General features: G+C 42.9%; 1 protein-coding gene across 1 annotated transcript; it reads left to right on the forward strand.

The window, feature by feature from the left end:
* The first annotated feature begins 639 nt into the window (after nt 1-639).
* etnk1 (ethanolamine kinase 1) lies at nt 640-10,316 on the forward strand. The gene is made up of 8 exons (XM_086103380.1): nt 640-921; nt 2,302-2,561; nt 2,672-2,812; nt 4,717-4,859; nt 6,661-6,744; nt 7,798-7,958; nt 8,477-8,550; nt 8,623-10,316. Exons 1-8 carry the CDS (start codon nt 679-681, stop codon nt 8,693-8,695), a joined length of 1,179 nt encoding a protein of 392 aa, XP_085959506.1. The 5' UTR covers nt 640-678; the 3' UTR covers nt 8,696-10,316.
* The last annotated feature ends 606 nt before the right edge of the window (nt 10,317-10,922 follow it).

A 10,922-nucleotide genomic window follows, 5' to 3' on the forward strand; every position in this document is an offset into this window, starting at 1 on the left:
TATTGGCCTTTGAAATGTCATGGTAAAACAGATCAAAGAACACTTTTATTTTTCGCAGAAAATGTCACAAAGGCTCACCGACTGCATTCTCCTTGGCCCATGTCAACGGTGACCCAGAGCATACTACGTGTGCATTGAATACGAACAGTAAAGGGTTAAATGTGTCGTCTATGCCACTAGACAACGCGATCCATTTAGGCAAAGTGGATTTGCCGTCTCCATGTCCTCCCACTTGGATCAACAGCTCAGCAGCTGACATTTCAAGCCTCCAGACGCACAGCTCACCCGATTCGAAGTGGTTTACGGATGTGACGTCATCCCAGAAAACTTTAACTCGTGTACGCTTGTATCATAACCAGGGAGTGCCGTTTGGTCTTACGTAAAAAAACACTCACCCGCAGTGTATATGTTAACAATGCTGTTATTGAATAAAATACAATATTTTTATTTTAATTAGCACATATTTCCCGAAAGGGCATGAATACGATTGTAAACACATCCGTTTTGGTCGGAATGACAAGAGTGGTGCTTACGTATGAAACGTGGTGTACGCTGTTATGTGAATCAAGCGCTCCACGTTACATTCGACTACCATCATGCACCGGGAGAACTTTTCCCCTTCGTGGGCGGGGCATTTAGAGAGGCGTTGCCGCATTCTGCCCTCACAACCCAGATTACATGCAGCGTACTGTCACACGATCTTCCTTCATATCGCTTGCCTCTCGATCGTATTACCACCTTGTTACGAAAAATCACCTAAGAAAAAGAATAAATATGGCTAACTACATTCACGTACCCGAAGAGGCTCCGGCTGTGCCCAAAATAGACGTGACAGTTGAGGAGAGAGACTACAGAACCGGCGCGTTGAAACTGGTCAAGGAGCTGAGACCAAACTGGAAAGCCTCCGAGGTCAAAATAAAGGTGCAGTTTATTTCTGTTTTTGTTATTTAGTCTTTAGTAGAACGTCATTTTCCCCTTACCCTTGATAGTTAGAACGCAGTCACGCTAGCTTAAAGCTCTTGGAAGCGCATTCAAGATATCTTAATGGCTCGAAACGACAACTTCTTTTTTTTTTTTTTTTTTTTAATGGCCACTGGTGAGATGCGGTGCCGATAATGAATAACAAATGAATTTAGAACAAATTATGACTTTTATTCGTGGGATTATTACAACCGAGAAGGTGGTAATTTTCCTCTCGCTGTTAGCATCTGCGTCACTTCCAAGTCGTGATCGAAACCTTCGCGAGCTTTCTCCGGTCGCCTTACGGTTGGTCACTTTATTAGGGACACACTCTGACCCCTAACCACCGGTGTTTTAAATGATTGAAGTGAATACTTATTAGTAATTATTTCATAGAGGAAATAGTAATCATTTACCTTCTGCCATCTAGTGGGATATCCTTTTAATGCCTCTGCATGTCACTCTACGTTGCTGGCATAGATAGTCATAGTTTGGGTATTCTGTGGGCTTGCGGTTCCCCACTCATACCAGTAACCACAAATTGCACAGTGAGTGGTAAAAACTTAACATTATCATTCGTACTTGAAGCAGAATTTAGTTCATTTGTTGAAATTTACTCTCCCTATAACATTGGGTCAAGTGAGTAGATTTTTTTGCAACATTCCCCTCCTTATTTTGCATTTGTCACCCACCTCGGGGGGGAAAAAAGATCCGGTTTTCCCACATTGTTCCTCGCGATACTGCATCTATATTTGACAGCAGCAAACAGTTGTAGAGTAAATAAAATACTCAACCATTTTTTCACACGCATACACAAAAAAATGTAGCAGGTTGGTACATAAGACGAGCTGAGACTCTGGATAAATAAATACAAATTAATGTTCTTTAAACCATGAACAGTTCAGTGTTGTCGGTGTTCCATTCAAGAGTTGGAAGCTGACATGCATTTTAGCAACCGCTACTCAGACACAGAGTTATGTTGTGGAAGGGTGGAGGGAATGTCAACACAACCAGGGCGGTCACATGCTCCTGACCCCCTTTTCCCATCTTCATCAATGAGCTAGTGGAGAGCAAAAATGGGGGACTCAGCAAACTCTGGTCATTGCGTCCGCATGAAAATAAAATTCCTGTCATTCCCAGTCGATGCCTCATAAAGGCAACAATTAGGGCCGGTATGTTGATACCCCGTCTGCAGCACAGCTCAAACAAATGCTCCAGGCTTCAAAACAGAACGGCTTGAATGGAGTCCAAAACACATTCTCAAGTTATGTAACATGCAAAAAAATAAATATATAAATAGACGCGCGTTGATAATCCTTTCCTCAACTTTCCTTTTTCTAGTTCTTCACCGACGGCATCACCAATAAGCTCCTGGGCTGCTACGTTGGTGCGGTCATGCAGGACGTTGTGCTGGTTCGAATCTATGGGAACAAGACGGAGCTGCTGATCGACCGCGAGAACGAGGTGAAGAGCTTCCGAGTGCTGCACGCGCACCGCTGCGCCCCTCGCCTCTACTGTACCTTCAACAACGGCCTGTGCTACGAGTTTCTTCAAGGCGTCGCCCTTGAACCGGAGCACATCCGCAGCCAGCCTGTATTCAGGTATCTCCGCTGTAAACACTGTAAACACCTGAACGGGGAGTACTGTAAACACAAAAAGCCACGCTCCAATTATTTTGGCATTCATGAAATCGCATTGTCGACTTTGGCAGACTCATTGCCAGACAGCTTGCCAAGTATCACGCCATCCATGCTCACAATGGCTGGGTGCCCCAGTCGGATTTGTGGCTGAAGATGGGCAAGTACTTCTCGCTCATCCCCAAGTACTTCGCCGACCCCGAGAAGAATGCGAGGTGAGCCTCCTGTAAAGTGTCAATGAATTTGACGTGTATTGTTCTGTTGTTATATGTAACTAAAACGATGATGCTGTTCGCATTTTACAGATAAAAGCGCTTTGATTATGACCTCACAGTTAAACCAACGCTGTATACATGGAGCAAAAGTCAAACATACAACAACAAACAATAAAACAATACGTTAATAACAAAGATGGTAGAAAGGACAAAAACAGTCAAACTAAAAATCAAGCCTCATGCTGAGTCAAAAGCCAAAGAATAAAAATGAGTTTTGAGACGAGTTTTAAAGATGGGCAGCGAGTCGGCTTGCCGATTGTTCATTGGGAGGTCATTCCGAAGAGAGGGACCAGCAATGGAAAAGCTTAGTTCTTAGTACCTCTAAAAATGTCTGGTCTGCAGACCGGAGGCAAGTGCATAAGGGCGCAGGCACCCAGAGAGGTAAGGTGGGACGAGGCCATTTAACTCTTTCATTCCACAAGACGTACTTGTACGTCTTTTTAAAATTAGGCCCCGCCTACCAAGGACGTACTTGTACGTCTAAGTCTTTTTTTGCGTCCTTGACAGGAGGAGCAATCTGTGAATGAGAATAAGCATTGTAAATCATGTAAAAAAGCGACCAGTAGGTGGCAGCGGTGCCTCACATGATTGAAATGCATGCTTTTACAAAAAGCTCTTTTTCTCATTTTTTTTGCCCAGGAATCGCCATTTCCATGAAACATTTTGTAATGCCAATTGCTGAAGAATGGAAAAAGATAGAAACAGTTTTTTTTCTGCTCAAAGAAGAGATATAGCATTAGAACCAAATATTCTGTGGGCCTTGCAAGATCAGTCAAAATCCAGTAAAACGCTGGGATTGAGGGGGTTGCTCCGGTGAAAACGGCTGGGATTGAATGAGTTAAAGATTTGACAACAAATAATAGGATCTTAAAAAGAGCTCTAAAATGTACAGAGAGGGGATGCCAGCGTAGGATTAATGTGCTCCCTCTTACGAGTACCAGTCAAGAGCCGAGCGGCAGTATTCTGGAGCAACTGGAGACGCTGAATGGAGGATTGTCTTGACTCCAAAATAAAGTGCATGATAATAATCCAGCCGGGATGTGACAAACTCATGAATGACTTGTTTCAAAGTGCTCTTGAGAAAAGGAGAGGTTTTACTTTAGCCACCTGCCTAAAAGGAAAGACGATTTCACAACGGCACCAATTTGCCGGTCTCATTTCAAATTGCAAGAACACTAACTCTTTGAGGGTAATTTAAATGTTGAGCCTATTCGGGGCCCCGACATTAATTAGGCATGTCTAATCAAGTGCAAGCAAGTCCAAAAAATGAATGGGATGCCCTTACAACACAGGTGTCAAAGTCAAGGCCCGGGGGCCAGATCTGGCCCGCCCCCTCGTTTTACATGGCCTGCAAAAGTAAATCAAACATGGCAACTTCCATGATGCTTGCTAAAATATGGAGCAAAATTTCAAATTCTCATATGTAATAAATAAGAGACATATTGTTAGCATTTTTTGTTTCCAAACACTTAAGGAGAGTAACGGCAACAATATTTGGATAAAACGTTATTCTTGACTTTTTGATATGATTTCAGTCATAATGGCCCTCCAATGGAAACGGTAACTAAAATGTTGCCCGCCACGAAAATGGGTTTGACACCCCTGCCTTACAAGGACAATAATGCTCATTTTTGCCCGACTTATATTTAGCTACAGGTATCCAAATCGCTGTTTATTTGCACTTAGGCACGACGAGGCATTTGGAAAAGAAGCTGCTGGCAACAACAAACTTTGTGTGTGTGTTAGCACCAACAAAAGACCAACGCAAAACAAACATTGCTCATGTGCTAACCTTGTCGACGAAACACCCAAGTGCTGACCGATTTCATTCCGTCTCCCACCAGGTTGACCGTGGAGGTGCCCAGCCCGCATTGCCTGCGAGAAGAGCTGCTGTGGCTGCAGCAGAGCTTGTCGGTTCTCGGCTCACCCGTGGTCCTGTGCCACAACGACTTGCTGTGCAAAAACATCATCTACAACCAGCGGGCCGGTGAGTCATCCACAACGGCGTGCCCCCGCGCACCTTGCACGCCTCCGCATGGCACATTTCACTCAATTGCCGCCGCGCGTGGCGTAAAAGGTGGTTTGGATAATGTTATTTTTTTAATTTTTTCCTGAGTTGAAAGTGTGTTCGCGTCACCATTCTCGAATGACGACACATTTCCAAAAGAAAGAAGTAAAAGGGTGTTTTAACGCTGGGCGAGGGGGTGGGGGTGTATGGGAGCTGTCAGCCCCCCTCGCATGATGGCGGTGAGGGGGCGGGGCCACTCTCACAGTTCATTGTGTCTAGCCTTTCTCCCATAGGAGGAACAGCCGAGGCCGCGGCTCGCCGGGGGCCCCTCGGGTGTAGTCTTCCTAAACAGGATGAAGTCATGGCAGCCGTGGCGCTCTCCAGTGCTACATGGCCCCAAGTTGCCCCCCGCCCCCACTCTTTATTCGTAGAGGCTTCTTGGCAATGAGGGCGGAACCACCCTTAGATTCTCATCGATAGCCACATTTGAACCAAACCGAAAGACGCTTCTGCCGAACCTGTAAGACTCAAAACAGGACCCCCCCCCCCCCCCCCCCCCCCCGTCCCAACTCCCCCACCACCACCGCAAGAGATCAACTCCACACCTGCGTCGGGTTCATTGTTTTAGCTAAAACACGATAGCCCGCGACGCTAAGGATCAGGCCAACACCCAAGCGCGGCAATTGCAACGGCTTGCCGTTTCAACACGGCGCAAAAAATAAAATAAAAAATAGGAATAATAATGGCAACGAGACCAAATTTTCTCGAGCGAGTGAGCATGTGTGAAAGATGTTTGCCCCAACTTTTTCATCTGCTGCACAGGGGGGGCTATAGCCACTGCCTGGAGGTGTTCAGTTGTGTCCCGCTAGGACCCACACTCCACCTGGTAACCCACCTCAAAGTGTTTTTCTCTGTAGTCCAGCACCACCTAAAAAAAAAAAAAAGACCAAAAAAAAACATGTTCAATGTATTAGGGCAGAATAAAAAAAAATGGTCCCATTTATTTGGCTTGAAGGCATCCAAATTCGAATCTTGAAACGATTGTCACAACTGGACATGTCAAAGCAAGGGTTTGTATTTTGGGAGCAAGCTTCTTTTTTTTTTTAAATAAAATTTTCTTTTTTCTATATGGCAAACTAAAAATACAAGTACAGTAGAAATGAAAAATGGCTAACGTCTGTCCTGCATGAAGCCTTGTGAAATGTGCCCTTAGTTAGTGTTACATAACCGCACTTGGCCCAAAGGGCGACACTCTGGCTGCCTTTTTTTATTTTTTTAAATTTTTTATAATATGTCATCTAAATGCCTTTTCCTTGTCGGATCCTCTCGTCTTGGCAAGCGTCCCTCTTTTCTGTACGTGTGTCCAAAGCAAACAACCTCGCTTCTCTTTCCGTTCTTTTGCCTTTTGGCGCTGACTTTGCGCGTTTCCTCCCTCTGCGAGAAGATCTCAGCTGTGACTTTTACGAGCTGATAACTCAGTTTGAGACGATTGCCCTCATAAATCCACAAGCAGCTGCTCTATTTTTTTTTCCGTCGGCTATACTCACACGAAGAAAAAAAAAGCTCCTCAAAATGCAAACTCTTCCTTGACCAACACGCCCCCAAAAGAGACGATTAATTTTTTTTTTCCTGGCCAGTCCAGTTGGACAGGAAACAAACCAATTGACAGTCTGACATTCTGAGTTATCAAAGGAACACACACACACACAAAAAATGCATTATCATCATTTTGCATGACTTCTCCTGACTCTTGTCTAAACAAATCCTCCTTTCCTTGCAGGGAACGTAAAGTTCATTGACTACGAGTACGCTGGCTACAATTACCAAGCCTTCGACATTGGGAATCATTTCAATGAGTTTGCTGGTAAGTCTAGAATAAAATGGGACAGTAGTTCTCAATTTTTTTTTTTTACACACACAGAGTACCACCTAAGGGGGTCTAAAGCTGAAATTGAAAAAAACATTTTGGTGAAAAACTTATCTTGCATCCGACAAACGCTCCTCATGCTTAAAAAACAAAAAGAAACCCCTAAAACTAATGCTAATAAAAAATAAAATTATAAAAAAGTACACGTTTTTCTAAAAATGAATTAAAATGAATGAATGAAAAAAACATGATTCCAAATGGAATGTGTGTGTGTGTGTTGTTGTTTTTTTTATTTTTTTTTACACCCAATACCACCCAGGGGGATTAGTAATGAAATAACTAAAGCTGAACATGAAAAAAAAATTGGTGAACATCTTATCTTGCATCTGACAAACGCTCCTCATACTAAAATTAAAAAGAAAAAACTAAAACTAATGCTAACAAAAACTAAAAGTATTAAAAAAAAGTAAACTTAAAAAAAAAAGAATTTAAATGAATGAATTAAAAAAAAACACAATTCCAAATGGAATGTGTGGGTGTTTTTTTTTTAAATAACCAGTACCACCCAGAGGTATTAGTAATTTGTGTAAAACATCTTGCATCCGACAATCGCTCCTCATACTAAAATTAAAAAGAAAAAACGGAAACTAATGCTCACAAAAACTAAAAGTATTAAAAAAAGTGAACTTTTTTTCGAAAAATAACTTGAAATACAAAAAACACACAATTCCAAACGTTTGGCGTTTTTTTTTCTTTTCTTTTTTTACACCAAGTACCACCCACCCAAGGGTATTAGTAATGAAATAACTAAAGCTGAAATTGAAAAAAAGATTTGGGTGAACTTCTTATCTTGCATCTGACAAACACTCCACATACTTATTAACAAATAAAAATAATACTAATAAAACCTCAAATGAAGCATTTTCAAAAAAATGGAAATCAACTTTTTTCTAAAAATGAATCAAAACTGAATGAACAAAAACAAACAACCCCCCCCCCCCACAATTCCAAACGGAATGTGTTTTTTAAATTTTATTTTTCATTCCTCAGGTTTAAACGAAGTGGATTACAGCCACTACCCAGCGCGCCCCTTTCAGCTGCAGTGGCTTCGTTCGTACCTGGAAGCCTACAAGGAGCACAAAGGCCAGAACAACGAGGTGACCGACAGAGAAGTGGAGACGCTTTACGTACAAGTCAACCGATTTGCCCTGGTAAGTGCTTTTATTGCCGCCGCCACTTAGTCCCTCTGCCGCATTCGCATGGCTTCTTCGATTAAGGCCAGGCGATTACTTTTCATGTACTAAAATAATGCCACGGCGAAAAATGTATTTGCTAGCTTGTTTTATCTCACGTTTGCATCCGAAAAATGATTGAATCGTATTATTTTGACACGCAGACACACACACACGCAGACACATCTGTTGTGCGGCGCTAAATGTCACACGCGGGGGGAGGATGGGCGAGCGGATGGATTGTGTTTCAGGTGTTTGTTGCGGTTGCTACGGTGACTTTGACTCCCTTGCGTTTCGGGTCTTAGCGACAGTCGCCGTAGCGACCTTGATTCCCGGAAACAGACAACAGTAGCAACAGAAGGCAATTGCTAAACATAATCTTTTTATATGTGGCCAACGTAGCGATTTTTATTGACGTGGAATGAGTTTCCGAGTTGACTTTTAGCGAGGTCACCCTGCCTTATCCTTTTGACTTCTTTGCTTTCTTTTTCTGACAGGCATCACATTTCTTCTGGGCTCTGTGGGCTCTGATCCAGGCGAAATTCTCCACCATTGACTTTGACTTCTTGGAGTAAGTTGCCGGGTACTATTGACTGTAAATGTGACACAACACGTTCTTAATTGTTTTTCTTTCCTCTTCTAGATATGCAGTGCTGCGCTTCAACCAGTATTTCAAGATGAAACCCGAGGTGGCCGTGTTGAGCCTACCCGAGTAGGAGCCCCCCCTCCCCCTCCAACCGCTTTTTTTTTTCGTCCTCCCGCTCTTCCTCTGGCCTCCATTCCCTTGCTCAGTGCCTCTCTTATAACAAGCGTAAGGCGCCCTCTAGGGGCGCATGCTGGAAAGACTTTTTTCCATTCCTTACCTGGTGGCGGCGGTGTGGCGCGCTATCGATCCACCCGCAAAGGTTTGTAGCGCGCGAACTGACTCGGTAACCCGCACCAATGTGAAATGGTCATTTCTATCTGCATATGGAAGGGCACACTAGAAAATGAAGAGGAGCCAAACACTAATGTGTTAGCTTGGACGCGCCGCAAAATCACAACCGTGGAAGTGCTGCAAACGCCTGGCGGCTTTATTTATTTTTTTCCCCTTTCTCAAAACCCTTATTTTTGGGCCCGCATATCTGCGCGTGTCTGATGTGCCAGAATAGCCATGTAGTCATCCTCTCTTGGGGCGTGTGTGTGTATGAAAAGTGTGTCAAGTGAGGGTCAAAACAGAGCTTGAGGGGGGGAGGCTTAAATCTCCGGGCAAAGCAAAAATGGCCGGTTTAGCATTCCAATGTTCATCGTGCTACTTTGGGTTTCTTCTGTTTGAAACGGGAGCACTCAAGACGAAAAGACCAAAACTTGCTTTTAAATATGTAGCAATCGTTCAGTGGAGACTGCGAAAAGTGCGACGTCATCTGTGAAGTGCTGCTCAGGGGGGGTCAAAACATACTGTTGATGAAAACACAAAAAAATGGCTGCTAATCGACACACGGACCAACAGGCAAAGCGTTGAAAAGGAGGCCTTGGGAAGTACTCAAGAATCATCTCTTGGTTAGTTTTAACAAGCCGGCACCAAAGTTGCGCTTTATCAGTTGTAAATAATGCACGCGGACACTTCTGAGAACACTTTCTGAGGTCTTCTGAAAATTTGATTAGGAAAAAATTATTATTTTTTTGCAAATCTAAATAAAATAATCATTTACAGATGTGATTTATAGTTTATCTAAAATTATTTGGGTCTGCTCGTTCTTTCCGGGAGCTGTGAAGTAACGATTTCAGCTTTTAAAGTTTAAGTAGGGGGTTCCCGAGGGGCTTAAACATGTCTACGCAACATGTAGATTTTAATTTGACTGGATTTTTTTTTTCTTCCCATGTTCACATTGCACTGTTATCTTCCACAGTTGATAAATGGGTACTTAAATGTCGGTTTGCCAGTGTGCTTTTTTTTTTTTTAATCTACTTGATTGAGAAATAAGGTCCACCGTTTATGTCAGTGATTAGAGGGGGAGCAGAGCAGCCTTAAATGTCAAAATCACAAATCCATGCACATGAGCTTTCGAAATGTGAAAATCTTGCATAAAAGCCGACGGTTTACATCCAGTAACTGTCACTTTTGGGGAACTACGGGCAATGACACGTTTCTTAGTTCTGTGATGATTTTTATTTTTTTCCCCCTCATGCTTTCTGTGGCCATTGTAGTATATTGTTTATAATGTACAGTAAAACAAATTTAATATCTGTGCTTCTATTAAATTTTCTTTTTTTAAGGTTATTAAATGTGAATAGAAGTGAAAAAATTTGACATTAAATACTGTTAACAAACCTAAAAATAAAATGTATTTACTCTCATATCCACTATGTCCTTTTTTCCCTATGTATCACGGTGGGTTTGATCTTGTCACACATTAACATACATTTTGCTGACTGCTCATTTCGTCCTGTAACGAGAAAACACCCCGTGATTACACCAATTGTCCGCCAGGTAGCGCCATTCACCAGCTTTTGCGAGGCGCGAATGTGAGCGAGCAAATGCCTCAAGTGACCACAAGATGGCGGCAGAGTCGCGTAAACAACGCGACCACAAGTGCATACAATCACGTTGAACGGCGTTTCAAAAACGATTCAAACCAACGCAAAACCAAGGTTTCGACGTCCTAAAAAGAACACCCACGTTTTGTGTTCAAAACTATTGGCCATTCCAAAGTTGAAGGATTTTGTTTGAGCACAACCATTTTAAGTCGTAGTGTGCGCGAAGTTGAGTCTCAAACACGCAGCCCTCAACTGGCCCCCAAAAAAGATCAAAATGAGTTAACTACATAATGACGTAACATCATCAAACTCATTGTTACGAGCATCGCTAGACGTCAGGTGAGTCCTGCGACTATTTTCATAATTTCACAACATTGCCACTCGTCATGGCGCATCACTCCAACCAAACATTGTTGCTCGCAGTAT

This window comes from Hippocampus guttulatus, chromosome 22 (genome assembly GCF_054856545.1).
Source record: "Hippocampus guttulatus isolate MCC_2025c chromosome 22, RoL_Hgut_1.0, whole genome shotgun sequence".
Taxonomy (NCBI): domain Eukaryota; kingdom Metazoa; phylum Chordata; class Actinopteri; order Syngnathiformes; family Syngnathidae; genus Hippocampus; species Hippocampus guttulatus.

What these genes read in the sequence shown, in the direction of transcription:
- etnk1 (XM_086103380.1), top strand. Translation starts at nt 679, where the DNA reads ATGCAGCGTACTGTCACACGATCTTCCTTCATATCGCTTGCCTCTCGA. An exon ending in GACCCCGAGAAGAATGCGAG is followed by an intron (nt 2,813 to 4,716) that starts GTGAGCCTCCTG and finishes GTCTCCCACCAG; the next exon opens with GTTGACCGTGGAGGTGCCCA. An exon ending in AAGTCAACCGATTTGCCCTG is followed by an intron (nt 7,959 to 8,476) that starts GTAAGTGCTTTT and finishes TTTTTCTGACAG; the next exon opens with GCATCACATTTCTTCTGGGC.